This window comes from Ips typographus, linkage group LG8 (genome assembly GCF_016097725.1).
Source record: "Ips typographus isolate SLU linkage group LG8, UJ_Ityp_2.0, whole genome shotgun sequence".
In the NCBI taxonomy this organism is placed as follows: domain Eukaryota; kingdom Metazoa; phylum Arthropoda; class Insecta; order Coleoptera; family Curculionidae; genus Ips; species Ips typographus.
This window is the reverse complement of record NC_138429.1, coordinates 858,983-873,344: the sequence shown is the minus strand read 5'-3', so window position 1 is coordinate 873,344 and position 14,362 is coordinate 858,983. Positions and strand designations below refer to the sequence as shown.

At 36.0% G+C, this 14,362-nt stretch overlaps 2 protein-coding genes and 1 long non-coding RNA gene across 4 annotated transcripts; all 3 read left to right on the top strand.

The window, feature by feature from the left end:
* Positions 1 to 1,759: 1,759 nt before the first annotated feature.
* Positions 1,760 to 4,997, top strand: LOC145732982 (uncharacterized). Its single transcript, XR_014179101.1, has 4 exons — positions 1,760 to 2,669; positions 2,878 to 3,079; positions 4,778 to 4,803; positions 4,863 to 4,997. It is a non-coding gene; the product is annotated as an uncharacterized LOC145732982 (long non-coding RNA).
* A 468-nt stretch (positions 4,998 to 5,465) lies between these two features.
* LOC145732971 (protein-lysine N-methyltransferase SMYD4-like) lies at positions 5,466 to 8,291 on the top strand. The gene is made up of 5 exons (XM_081985544.1): positions 5,466 to 5,626; positions 6,008 to 6,365; positions 6,921 to 7,459; positions 7,508 to 7,897; positions 7,953 to 8,291. Exons 2-5 carry the CDS (start codon positions 6,015 to 6,017, stop codon positions 8,281 to 8,283), a joined length of 1,611 nt encoding a protein of 536 aa, XP_081841670.1. The 5' UTR covers positions 5,466 to 5,626; positions 6,008 to 6,014; the 3' UTR covers positions 8,284 to 8,291.
* Positions 8,292 to 9,880: 1,589 nt separating this feature from the next.
* Positions 9,881 to 14,090, top strand: LOC145732970 (uncharacterized). 2 transcript variants are annotated; one of them, XM_081985543.1, is made up of 15 exons: positions 9,881 to 10,031; positions 10,083 to 10,174; positions 10,233 to 10,437; positions 10,494 to 10,706; positions 10,757 to 10,949; positions 11,002 to 11,423; positions 11,474 to 11,632; positions 11,688 to 11,919; positions 11,971 to 12,118; positions 12,174 to 12,273; positions 12,329 to 12,868; positions 12,923 to 13,358; positions 13,412 to 13,619; positions 13,698 to 13,867; positions 13,931 to 14,090. In XM_081985543.1, exons 1-12 carry the CDS (start codon positions 10,025 to 10,027, stop codon positions 13,096 to 13,098), a joined length of 2,487 nt encoding a protein of 828 aa, XP_081841669.1. In that variant the 5' UTR covers positions 9,881 to 10,024; the 3' UTR covers positions 13,099 to 13,358; positions 13,412 to 13,619; positions 13,698 to 13,867; positions 13,931 to 14,090. The 2 variants fall into 2 exon arrangements, with proteins under 2 accessions (XP_081841669.1, XP_081841668.1); XM_081985542.1 differs by having other exon boundaries at positions 12,923 to 13,619.
* The last annotated feature ends 272 nt before the right edge of the window (positions 14,091 to 14,362 follow it).

The following is a 14,362-nucleotide window of genomic DNA, read 5'->3' as shown; positions in this document are numbered from 1 at the left end:
TCAAAGTAGACAAAGTTTTTCTGTGTAAATATGACATTTCCCAGCGTGGAACTGTCACTAAGTAATTTTTTAGGACAAACTATACAGGGTGGACTAATAAAGCGTTGTTTTAGCTACATTTTGGTAAAAAAAATCCACTCTGTAACTGTCATACAATCAGAATTATGACCTGTCAAAGTAGACAAAGTTTTTTTGTGTAAATATGACATTTCCCAGCGTGGAACTGTCACTAAATAATTTTTTTAGGACAAACTGTACAGGGTGGACTAATAAAGCGTTGTTTTAGCTACATTTTGGTAAAAAAATCCACTCTGTAACTGTCATACAATCAGAATTATGACCTGTCAAAGTAGACAAAGTTTTTTTTGTATAAATATGACATTTTCCAGCGTGGAACTGTCACTAAATAATTTTTTAGGACAAACTGTACAGGGTGGACTAATAAAGCGTTGTTTTAGCTACATTTTGGTAAAAAAATCCACTCTGTAACTGTCATACAATCAGAATTATGACCTGTCAAAGTAGACAAAGTTTTTTTTGTGTAAATATGACATTTCCCAGCGTGGAACTGTCACTAAGTAATTTTTTAGGACAAACTATACAGGGTGGACTCATAAAGCGTTGTTTTAGCTACATTTTGGTAAAAAAATCCACTCTGTAACTGTCATACAATCAGAATTATGACCTGTCAAAGTAGACAAAGTTTTTCTGTGTAAATATGACATTTCCCAGCGTGGAACTGTCACTAAATAATTTTTTTAGGACAAACTGTACAGGGTGGACTAATAAAGCGTTGTTTTAGCTACATTTTGGTAAAAAAATCCACTCTGTAACTGTCATACAATCAGAATTATGACCTGTCAAAGTAGACAAAGTTTTTTTTGTATAAATATGACATTTTCCAGCGTGGAACTGTCACTAAATAATTTTTTAGGACAAACTGTACAGGGTGGACTAATAAAGCGTTGTTTTAGCTACATTTTGGTAAAAAAATCCACTCTGTAACTGTCATACAATCAGAATTATGACCTGTCAAAGTAGACAAAGTTTTTTTTGTGTAAATATGACATTTCCCAGCGTGGAACTGTCACTAAGTAATTTTTTAGGACAAACTATACAGGGTGGACTCATAAAGCGTTGTTTTAGCTACATTTTGGTAAAAAAATCCACTCTGTAACTGTCATACAATCAGAATTATGACCTGTCAAAGTAGACAAAGTTTTTCTGTGTAAATATGACATTTCCCAGCGTGGAACTGTCACTAAGTAATTTTTTAGGACAAACTATACAGGGTGGACTAATAAAGCGTTGTTTTAGCTACATTTTGGTAAAAAAAATCCACTCTGTAACTGTCTGTAAGAGAGCTCACATCACATCCACATTGACAGTTACAGTTAAACTGAATGTTTGAATAACAAGGTATGATAAACTAATGCTTGTGGGTTTGTTTGCCTATGTTTTGCCAAAATCTTACAACATAGGAGCAAAGAATCCATAGAAATTCTATTGAGAATCTTCTAAAAAGTGCCATAGGCCTGTACAAGTGTCTCCAAGTTTTCCAGATTTTTTTTGAATTGTCAGAGACCTCTAGAATCATTTTGAAAGTTCCATAGATCTCAAAATGTTAAAATTAATGTTTGTTTTAAAAAGATGATTCTTTTCTTTCCAACACATATTTTACTCAACCTAACCCAAAAAAATTATACCAAAAGTACTCTTTCGCTTTATTTCTGTTAATAATAATAATAAAAGTGGTTTTATGAAAGTTATCTGAGCGTTCTCACAGAATGCAACTAAGGGCACTTATATTGAATGTCAAACAAAACAGGTATAAAATATTTAGCGGGAAGCTGTTTTCTATTGTTATTCGAGCCTTCTTTTGTTGGTTGAGGCAGGTCGGGTTGTAACGAATTTCAACCCTCTTTACATTGTCCCCCTAAACAGTGACGTTGCATTAAAAAGTTCAATCAAAAATAACCGACAATTCAAATTAAAACGGCCGGTTGCATTATAATTGATAGGCAAAACTTTATGTAACTATGGTTGTTGACGTTTGTGTAACTATGGTTGCCTAACAATTTCTACAACTTAAATTTATCGATAAGGTTATTATTTTATGTGAGTTGTAGTATTTGTGTTTTTCATATTTTCGGTAACAGAAAATGTCTAAACAATTCATTGAGGGTAGGGTAGGCAACCTGCAATTCTTATTATAAGTTTGTTGTCCTGCGTTTTCTGGTTCTGTGATTAATTACGGAAGAGTGGAGTACGTAATTAGGATATCGAGTTTTTGGGTTTAAATGCAAAAGCTGTGTTTCTAGAATTCTAGGACTACAAATAAAAAGTAAAAATTAAAAACTCGTGAATCGGAGCGATCGTAACGTTACGGAATAAGGCCCGAATTTGATTGGCAACGGCAACGTTGCGCGCGCACCGGTTTCGTCCGTGGAATGTCGTCCTCGGTCCTCGGGTCCTCGACGCCGAGTTTTGTTCCCGCCATCGCCCTTTCTCGTCCATTTGCCTTGCCAAATTGGTCGACTGTTAGAAGAGAAATGTGGCCACGTGTTTCAACACTCAATTTATGTGCCGCGATGCCTGATAAACTAGCGCTAACCGTAGCCTTATCAGTAATAAATCAGTATCAACAGGTTAATCTCCGCCAAATCCAGGTAAGCTTTGTTCTAAAACCCGACAGCTCATGTGCTTCAACCTCCTAACCTTACACCTTAACCCGACCGAAATCGCTCCTCCTGATGCAGGCTTGTGTTCAGTCTAATGTTGCATGTGTGTTATTGAGTTCTGTGACTAGATCGAACACTCGCCTGTAGCTCGAGAACTGTCCTCGGAAAATCTCATCAAGGAGCAGTTAATTACTAGTTGACGCTTTCGCCAAATGGCCGCTAACTCGTGAGCAACAGGTTGGCGTCATTAAGCCGGACGAGGACTACGCCACCACTACACGGGTCGGATTCATATTGTTCTTTGGTGATCTAGTTGTATGAGTTTTCTTTACATCATAAAGCTGGTTCAGCAAAGCACAATGTATTCGACAGTACAACGGGGGATTTATAACCTAACGGTAAAAACATTTTTTAATTTTCATGTTTATCTTACACGCACAAAATCATATGTTTTATCAGTGGCCCCCTTCTTTTTGATGCTCCATCAAGGGTGCTGAGGAAATCAACTCACCGCCTACTATACTAGAATGTCTTGTCAATAATTCCAATATGGCGGGAACAGTGTTGACAGTTTGTATTGTGGAAGTTGCGTTTTTTGAGGATTAGATGAGTTTTTACGGTTTAAAATCAAGACTAGAGGTTATTTGTGTAAGTTATTTTTGTCTGCCGCCGTTCTTTTCAAGCCACATTGTAACAGCAATTCAGGAAAAACCCCAACTTCAACACTATACTCAATGGTAGGTACAAATGCTTTCTAGTGCAGTAGACTTATTAGGTACTTGTTACATACGCAGGTATGTGAGTTTTATTTTAAAGCATCCTTCATTGTGAGAGCAACAAAAATAATTTTGAATGAGTCTTGGTAATGCCATAAGAACCATTGACCAGTTTTGCTTACCTAGTTTTAAAGATTTACTGATTTTCTTACATGACATAATTTGACAGTTGGCCAAAGTAGGCGTTTTATACACAAATGTATGCAGATGCAGTAAGAAATATGTTTTTTTTTTATTATTTCGTGTAGTTGATTGCAAATTGTAAGTGAAAAATCAAAGAAAGGTTTATTCCTGATCCAGATATGTATGGATAAGGCTTTTTATACCCAATCAAGTCTAGTCACACAGCAAACTAGTTTAAACAATGTAAGAAAATCAGTAAATCTTTAAAACTAGGTAAGCAAAACTGGTAAATGGTTCTTAAGGCATTACCAATCATTGAAAATTATTTTTGTTGCTCTCACAATGAAGGATGCTTTAAAATAAAACTCACATACCTGCGCATGTAACAATACATATGTATTATTGTGTTTTTCCTAAATTGCTGTCTCGAGTCTTGATTTTAAACCGTAAAAATTCATCTAATCCTCAAAACACTCAACTTCCACAATACAAACTGTCATCACTGTTGCCGCCATGTTGGAATTTTTGACAAGACATTCTAGTATAGTAGGCGGTGAGTTAGGTCATTGTAAATGTGAAATTTCCTCAGCACCCTTGATGGAGCATCAAAACGAAGGGGGCTATGAAGTATTCTTATGCTAAGTTTATGGCCGCATTCGTTTTCAAGCTGGGAGGAGCGAGCAGCGCGTTTTTGACGTCACGATGACGTAATTTAGCAAAAGCTTAATTTAACCAACTGTCAAATTACGTCATTGTGACGTCAAAAACGTTCTGCTCGCTCCATCGTGTTTGATTAGTCAAAAAAGCAGCAGTTTTTCTAACCAATCACAAACCAGAAACATCAGGGTCACTATTTTGCTATCATGTATATTTTGACTACTTTGCGTCATATTTTTAAAGAAATGTGTATAGTGTCTAATATGTGTGATTATGATTCATCTGATGGAAGCTCATCATGAATTACACCTTTTTGTGCCAAACTTTTATTTGAATAACAATATTTTCAGTCATCATTCTTATGGGCTTTTTGATTGGCATGTTTAGTGCAAAATTAATGTATCTATAATATCTGTATCATACTTTATCAAATAATGCCATTGAAACAGTACGACAATACATTTATTTTGCACTAAACATGCCAATAGTTGTTTTGCGTACTTTTATGGGTAATTCAAATTTTAGTTATAAAAGTTTCAGGTTTAACAAAGCTCTTCTGTTGGATGGTAATTATAATAGCAGTCTTTTCCTTCTGAAGAATTTATTAATGATTTTCTAATTACAGTGAAGCAAGCAGACTTCTTCAGTGAAGGGATTCTGGCTTGAAGGAACTTCTGGTGTGATATGTAGCATTCAAATCGTATCACAGCCAGTAGTTACCTACGATATGGAATCCCAACCTCCACAAGCTTCAACGATCACTCGGATTATGTGAATAAGTTTTTAAAAATATTAATAATCACCCTCAGTTATCATAGTAGTAAAGTTAGAGAAGAAAGAATAGAATAGTATATTGGACAGTTTTTGATAAAATTTCTTGTTGTAAGATTATACCTATTAAATAAGTAGTTGTTTGTTAGACAATAAGCATAAATAGTGTAGTGGCCCAAATTATTAAAATTGCCAGTTTATTACATCTAGAAAAAAACCAAGTAATACAGAATCAACAAATGTGTGAGACAAGCTTAAATTAAGCCAAAAAAAATGGATAGTATCGATTTTCCAGAGGAATTGAATCATTGCGCTAGTTTTCTTTTCATAACATTCGAAACAAGTTTATTTCTGGTAGGAAAACAAACCATCCTGTCGGAATGATGCGTCCACGCTTTTGTAACGGACAAGTGGCCCACGTTATTCGGAAATTGGAGCTGAGCCAAAAATGAGCCCCCCCCTTGATTTGCTATTTTTCCGAATTGAATTCAGAGACTTGCCAATCACTTTCCGGAGTCGGTAGCTTACGTAAGTACTCTCGTTAAAAAAAGTTTCTTAAAACTTGACAGTGATCAGGTGATCGGTGCTGTTTGGTATTTGGAGTAAACTTGCCATCAAGTAAGTTTGATTCTACGGTAGGATATTTTCTTATGGTTTAAAATGGGCTATGTTTACACTGTATTTCTATTTTAGTTTCTGTTATATGACTAACCAAACCGTCAGTTCTATTTTTAAAATTTTCTAATACCAATTTGTTTTTGATTGTCATGAGAAAATTGACAAAAGTTAAACAACACGCTAAAATTACGCATAAATCGAATGGTTCCTTCAATATTGTTTTGTGAGATACATTTTACACTTATCCCAACTTTCTTCAAGTAGTTTTCTAAATTTAGAGCCGTAGGCTTCATGTTTTAAATGCCTATTAAGTAGAACACGACGCTGTTTTATAAATACGTCTATGTAGGTTAATTTTATTATTTTTCATCCTGTGACTAGATAGAAAATGCTGTCTCCGGGCGAAATCGAAGACCCCCAGATCACAAGCGAGCAGTTGCTGTCCTTAAAGTCGGACATCAGGATCATAGACATGCTGGAAGAGTTGGCGCTCAAACATTGTCCGTCCCAGTTTCAGGACATCGAAACTGGTGGGAAAATGTCAAAGTCCAATGAAAAAGCAATTTTCTTCCGCGACGAAGGCAGAAAGATGTTACGACAAAAAAACCACTTCAAAGCTCTACTCGCTTTCACTCAAAGCGTTGCCAATGCTGAGGACAAAACCGAAATTTTAGGTTTAGCTTACGCTGGACGCGCAGAAGTTTTGTTTGAAAGGGCCTACTTTACCGAATGCTTACAAGTGCGTGAATTCATTCTTTAACCTGAATTCATAGTTTGAAATCCGCAAGAAGTGAGCAGTATACTGAATTAAAAATAAACAATATACTTGTAGCACTTTCAATTCATAGTTTGACAAATAAGCCCAAGCAGTAAGCACCAAGAAATAAATCATTTTCATTTCTTACCTTGCTGCTTACTGCCGCCTGTTTCAACCATTCCTGGATTTTCGAATTGTCATTTGTCAAGTATCCGATCTTTTCTCGTTTTCACTTGGTGCAGCTACTATGATAGAATAGTCATCGACAAAATTCATTTTCCGTAAAATTCAGTAAACATTCAATGAATAGAATAGAAATAAAAAATTCTAACCTAAAATTTATATTGTAAACAAAGAAATAAACTGTCAAATAATCTGTAGTCTGTCATTTTACTGACGTCAAAGCGTCGAACTATGAATTGAAACATTTGCGGAGCGGCTACTACTGCTTGCTGCATGCCGCTTACTTCTTGCGGAATTAGAACTATTAGAATCCAGCTTTAAAGTCGCTAAAGTTATTCAGTTTTAAATTTTCAGGACATTGACAGAGCACTGCAGAACAACTACCCCAAAGACATGGAGGCTAAACTTTTAGAGAAGAAAGCCCAAGCAGAAGCCAGTAAACCCATCCAAACAACAAAAAAATACCACGAGGAAATTCCTGATTTGAATCATCCAAACCCAAAAATCTCTTGCGCAAGCATCAACGTTGAAATTCAACGTGACCAATATGGGGGACGTCATGTTGTTGCCACTAGTAACATTGAAGCAGGTGAAATCATTGCTGTGGAATCTCCTTATGTTGTGGCAGTGGGCACTAAGCCTTCGCAACGGTTTCTACATTGCCACGAATGCCTGGAGCTGTGCTACAATTTGATACCCTGTCCTAGCTGTAGAACTGCCTTGTATTGCAGTGAGAAATGTAGGGACGCAGCTAAGGAATCTTACCATTACAACGAGTGCGATTTGTGTCAGTTTGATTTCAATGAATTGCTCAGTGTTAAGACGGTTTTGAAAGGTTTGAAGCAGTTGAGGCCTGATGGACAATTTGATGGTACTATTTACAAATCTGATAGGTATAGGAGTGTTTCATTAACTCCAGAAATTAATATTAAAATTTTCAGATATGAAGAAATTCAAGAACTTCAAACCAACAAAGAAAAACGTTCAGTACGAGATTTGTTTGAAGCAGCTAACGAAGCTTGTATTGTACATCACTTTCTAACCAAATACTCGGACTTTTTCTCCAAAAGTGGAATTTCTGCCGAACGCCTTAAAGAATTGCTATTCCATCACTACTTCAACACGACAATAAACAAGCTTTCAATAGAGAAAACGAAGAAAAACTCCATAGATACGGAATACCACGAGGTGGCTGAAGGAATCTACGCTTTTAGCAGTCTGTTAAACCACCACTGCTATGGTAACGTCACTACCTCGTTTTTTGGTGCTAAGATTGTACTGAGAGCTGCCAGGAATATTAAAAGTGGAGAATCGTGCTGTTTAACGTACAGGCATGTCAATTGAAAAATTGTTGGTTAAACACGTTTTTAACAACATTATTTCTAGGAACTACAACTTTGCCGAATATCCTAAGTTGGTAAGATCGCATCAGTTGTGGAAACTTTATCAGTTTACGTGCGTTTGCGAGGCCTGCGAAAGTAACTGGCCCATATTCGACTGCCTTAATTCGGGCGATGTGGAAAAGTACCAAAAATTGGTGGAACAGATCAAAACTGCCTTAAAACCAGCCAATGCCGAGATAGGAGGGGTTCTAAAACTGGTGACCAAGAAAGTTAAAGAGTTTACTGCAGCTGAACCAACCAAAGTGGATGTTAACGTTAAGCGAATATTTTCTGATCTGTTAAGGTTTTCCGGTAATAAAATACACGAGTTTTAATCTTTAAAGTTGTGTTTATTAGTCAAGAGGTATACATTTTTTTTTCTCTTCTCGTAAGGGCAACCAATGTAACGCGCCGTTCTGGAATCAGGTGTCAGTGGCGTGCAATTTGAACCAATCATGCGCAAGTTGGCAACTACTGTCAACACATCATAAGAGGGCGTCAAAGTTGACTTGAATAATTTTGAACATTTTTAGTGCAACCTGTCATTCAATGCTAAATAACTCAGTTATTTCGAAGATTTTGTATAGACTTTTATACGTCAATGAATAGCCAGTTAAACGGGCTTTCTAAAGATATGGTCACATGCTTTGATAGGTTAAGTGGTTTAGCTACCAGAGGGCGTCAAAGTTGACTTAGTACATTTAAACATTTTCGGTGCAACCTGTCATTCATTGCTAAATACCTCAGTTATTTCAAAGACTTCTTCTAGACTTTTATACGTTAATGAATAGCCAGTTATATGGGCTTTCTAAAGATATGGTCACATGCTTTGATAGATTAAGTTGTTTAGCTACCAGAGGGCGTCAAAGTTGACTTAGTACATTTAAACATTTTCAGTGCAACCTGTCATTCATTGCTAAATAACTCAGTCATTTGCAAGACTTTGTCTAGACTTTTATACGTCAATGGATAGCCAGTTAAATGGGCTTTCTGAAGATATGGCCACATGCTTTGATAGATTAAGTGGTTTAGCTACCAGAGGGCGTCAAAGTTGACTTAGTACATTTAAACATTTTCACTGCAACCTGTCATTCATTGCTAAATAACTCAGTCATTTGCAAGACTTTGTCTAGACTTTTATACGTCAATGGATAGCCAGTTAAATGGGCTTTCTAAAGATATGGTCACAGGCTTTGATAGGTTAAGTTGTTTAGCTACCAGAGGGCGTCAAAGTTGACTTAAGTAAATTTTAACATTTTCAGTGCAACCTGTCATTCATTGTTAAATAACTCAGTCATTTCCAAGACTTTGTATAGACTTTTATACGTCAATGGATAGCTAGTTATATGGGCTTTCTGAAGATATGGCCACATGCTTTGATAGGTTAAGTTGTTTAGCTACCAGAGGGCGTCAAAGTTGACTTAAGTAAATTTAAACATTTTCAGTGCAACCTGCCATTCATTGTTAAATAACTCAGTCATTTCCAAGACTTTGTATAGACTTTTATACGTCAATGGATAGCTAGTTAAATGATCATTCTAAAGATATGTCCAGATGCTTTGATAGGTTAAGTGGTTTAGCTACCAGAGGGCGTCAAAGTTGACTTAGTACAGTAAATTGATTTTGAAAATAGTCTAAAATACTGAAAGTTCCTTTTGCAGGTGTGGTAAATCCAAAACCGCGTAACGAACAGAGAAACGTACATTATTGCATGCGCGGGACTAAGACAGAAAACGAAAAAAATATCAAGTAGGCCATATTTTCAGCGCGCTGTTGCCAAACGCCAAGTTATTTTGTTGACGGTATTTGAGTGATACTTGGCGTTTGGCAACAGCGCGCTGAAAATATGGCCTACTTGATATTTTTTTCGTTTTCTGTCTTAGTCCCGCGCATGCAATAATGTACGTTTCTCTGTCCGTTACGCGGTTTTCCTAAATGTCAAAACTTTAAAGTCAATCAGTGTCAAACATTTAATTTGAATGCCAGCATAAATTACTAAATAAAACAAAGTGAAATTTAAATGTTGTTTAAAAACTTATTTTAGGGAATGGGTGTTCTAAATTATTATTTATAACCATGCCGGGTAATTCAGTTCTACATGTACCAGATATAATATAAAACACAATTATTGCAGAATACGAGTTTGATTTGGAAAGAAGTGACTATTACCAAAAACGCACCAGTTTGCTGAAAGCAAAAGAAATTCCCAAGTTATCAGACGCGAAGGTAGGTCATAAATTGATTATCCTATTAAGTCTACCAACTTTAACACACACACACACAGACTAATTTGGGAGACCCGTTATCTAACGTGGTATTCAAAGAATGTGAAGAAGCCCTTAAAGAAGATTTTGGCTTGAAAGTACCCCTTAAAGGTCCAGGCGAGACGTTATGGGTGTCACCCAGCGACTTGCTTCTGGGAAAAATAGCTTTAAAACCACCAATCACATTTAAATGTTTGCAGGCTTTGACGCATAAAGGAATTTTAGGTATATTTTAGTATGTATACTAAAATTTTAATCATTTTTTCGCTGTTTTACCACAGAGATTGGTCAAAATATAGAAGACCGTTACAAAAACGAGATGGAATTGGATAAGCAAAAAGCTTTGGAGAATCTCAGAGTAGAGCTTTTGGCCACAATGGAGGATCGTATGAAAGTGGAAATTAAAGAAGTCGAGATAAGGGAACGAGTGGCTTGCCATGCAGAAATGCAAAAGCAACAGAAACAATTTGAGATAAATTTGAAAGAAGAGTTGGGTAATTAAAAAAAATCCTAGTGCAAATGAATGCTAGGCAAGTACTTTTAGACAAACTTGAACAAAAAATTCACGAACAATATAAAGAAATCATTGCAAGTCACGAGGAAGAACTTAAAACCAAATGGGAGGATGAACTTAATGTTGAAGTGAACAAAACTGTAGATGCCATGACCATGGAATACCTAAGACAGTTAGACGAACAAGAGCGCAAGTTAACAGAGTTATTTAAACTGGAATTAAAGTATCCCCTAGAATTTTGTAATTATTACATTTACTTAATTGATTTTCTGTAGAAAACAACAATTTTTACGTCACTTTGACGAACAGTACCACAAGTATAAAACAACAGTGTCACTACGCCAACTCAAACATAACTTGGAGTGCACCAATTTGGTCAATATGATGTACGTGTTGTGCACGGAAAGGCAAAAATGTTGCGACCAAAAAGTTGCCATAGAAAATCGCTATAAAGCCGAAATTAGAGCTTTGGAAGAGCGAATGAAGCAGAAAAGTGACCAGTTTGAAAAAATTACAGCTGAAAAAGAAGTGCAAATTAAAAACGTGGCAATTCGAGAAACCTGCTTGATTGAAGTTTTGAAGCAATTCCAGAAGTTCATTAATTTTGCTTTAAAGTCTGCACCTGCTCAAGCGGAATTTCTACTTTCCGTGGAGAAAATGATGGCCTTTGAACTTACGAAAAATATAACCAAATCAGGTTTACAACCAAACAATGTAATTTTAATATTTCACCTTTTTTGCCCACAGACATAAAACCATCAGTTAAGAGAAAGGAAGCCCCCGCTATAATTACATGGAATCACGAAGATAAATCCAGCACAACTTCAATAAAATCATCAGGAATGGAGATTAGAGACTATCACGATTGTTTCAAAGAACTAAACCCCCCACTTAAACCGGAACTTGGTTCTCCTTAGGGCACACTTTGTTTTGTCATTTCTTATACAAATTCCAATTTTAGATGAAAGTGACACATTGCCAGCCATTTACTTTAAAAATAAAACTTACGTGAGAGAAGATTTCCGCGACATGTTAGCAGCAAATGTGCCTCTGACCGCTAGCAACGAACTCTGGAATCGAGATGTAGAGGTGCTGGTCCAAAACTGGCGTCAATCTACTCAAGACTCGAAGAAAAGTTCAGAAAAGGAAATTTCTGCGAAAAATCTCGATGAAGATTTGGCAGGCAGTGATCGGTGTGTATTGTAAAGATTCCACAGTAAATGTGATTAAAATAGTTGATTTAGGCGAAGATCGAGTAAATCAGCTGTGCAGTTTATCGAGGAGAATAATTTAGCAAAGAATGCCCGGTTATCCTTGGATTCTAGGAAAAACACCAAAAGTTCGCTAAAACCTAGTTCTTTCCGTTGCTTAGAGGATATTCAGTTCAACCCAGTTAGTTTGAGTTTGAAAAATTGAAAAAATCCTTAGCAAACCACTTTTTTGGTAGCTTGAATCGTCCTCCAGAATTCTGGCTGCCAAAGACTCTTTAGAACTTTTGGATCATCGAAAGAAAGCTGATTCTATACAAATTCCACCAGAAGACACAGGTATTTGAGTGTTTTCCATCTTGCTCTTCATCACAGCTTATTGAGCTGTTTCAAGGTTCTAAAAGAACTAGCGGCAAAGAATTAGTAGTGGATGTCAAGGATTCGATAATGCTCCGTATGTCAGAGCTGGCAAAAACACAGTCATCGAGAGAATTCACGATAAGTCCCAAAGACTCTATAGAAATAGCTAAAGATGTGATGAGAGAAAAAGATCTCTTTCCACGCATGTCAAAGCTGAGTTGTGTAAGAGACTCGGTGGAAATTCTTCGTGAATCGTTGCAAAAATTGAAAACACCCCCCATAGTTTGTCAGAGAAAAGAGGAAGTTAAAAAAAACGAGCCAAGCAACACGCTATTCGGTTCTTCGCGTAGTTGTTGCGATAAATGCAGACGCAAAGACGACGATTTCATATCCGATGATGAGCGTTCGGTGAAAATTTCCCGAATCCAAATAATCAACTTGGATGATTACAATCGCACCCCTTCCGTGGTTTCTTTTAAAAATGAACCAGTGTTTTACAAAGATGTAGAAAAAAATAAGAACGTCTCTCCCGGAGTTAAAAGCACTATGACTACTTCCAGTAAAAGCGCGAAGCGTAAGTTTTTGCAATTTACTTCCACTTGCATTCCGTAATTTCTGAGGTTACTAGGAAAATCGAGAAAACCTACCAAAAAAGTAACACAGGCTAAAGTGATTGGAGACTTAAACGCTCCAGAAGGCAGTCAAACCACTGATGCGTTTACAGCAGATCGAATTCATTCATTAGTAAAACTGATGGGAGATCAGCCGCAGTTAATACGATTATTTACGGCCGGTATACAATAAATAATGTTATTGCATAATTATGGTCCATTTTATTTTCCCCTGGCGGTTACGTCATCATTTGCCTTTCTTGTCTATTACATGCGTTCCGAGCGCGATAGAAGTTTGACGTCATCGGCCGCCATTGTTGGCAAATTAATAGTAAACAAAGAGACATTTTTTATTTTTGATGTAAATTTTACAATATTTTAAGGAGTATTTTGATTTCACTTGTTTTTAACTGCGATACTACGTGTGAGACTAGATAATGTGTGTGTGTTTCGGTAGTCAGTTTTGAAAATTCCACCTTCTTAATACACTTTACAACTATCAACAGGTCCAGTGAAACATTCTGAAGGAACTAGAGTTTGTGGAACAGAAAATGATGCCTTTTCTAATAGAAAACACTGTCACAAGGAAACAGCCCATATATTTACTTACTCCCAAGAAGAGTTTTTACAAGAACACTACAAAAACTGCTCTCAAAAACTTTCTCGAAGAAACATGGATATAGAGTAAAGTTGTATTTAGCAGGAGCTGACAAGGTGATTTACCTAATACTATAAAAAAGACTCTGGTAGAGGTATTAATAAGCTGCTAATACTAAATAGCTTATGTTTCAGGTACCTTTATTTGCCTAATCTGGAGTTTGCTTATCATGCTTTGAAAGGGTCCAAATTTAAAAAGTCCCATTATCAATTGCTCTAAAAGACTGAACAAAAGGTGTTTGAAGCTATGGTTATAATGGTGTTGTCAAAATCCATATGCAGAGTGTTGAAAAAACAAGTTTCAGGTAATATTAGAAAGATACAAGTTACTTAATACGTAAATTTGATCAAATACCATTATTTTGCAGGATTAGCCCTTATAAATTTTGCCGCATCTTCTCTGATTATAAGGCTAGAAACAGATGGTACTACTGTTAAATACTTTTCCATCAGATAGTAGGTTAAATTACTATTTTAATTGTATTATTTACACATTATAAAATATACAAATAAAATCTTTAAAAAGTACACTCAAGTTTCTTTTTTATCTAAGAAGTCTAGTTTTCTTCATAAACAATCATAAAATTAGATTATTTCTTTAACTGAGGTACCTACCTGCTCTTACAATAAATTGAACTGAAATTGAAAAAACATGTCAAATAAATCACACAACAAAACCAAATTGATATGTATTTAATGCTGGGTAAATTTACAAAAGGAAATAAATAAGCAATCTATATCACAAAACCAAGAAGCAAGTTCTTAAAACACCAACAATTCTGTTATAAGTTAAAACACTG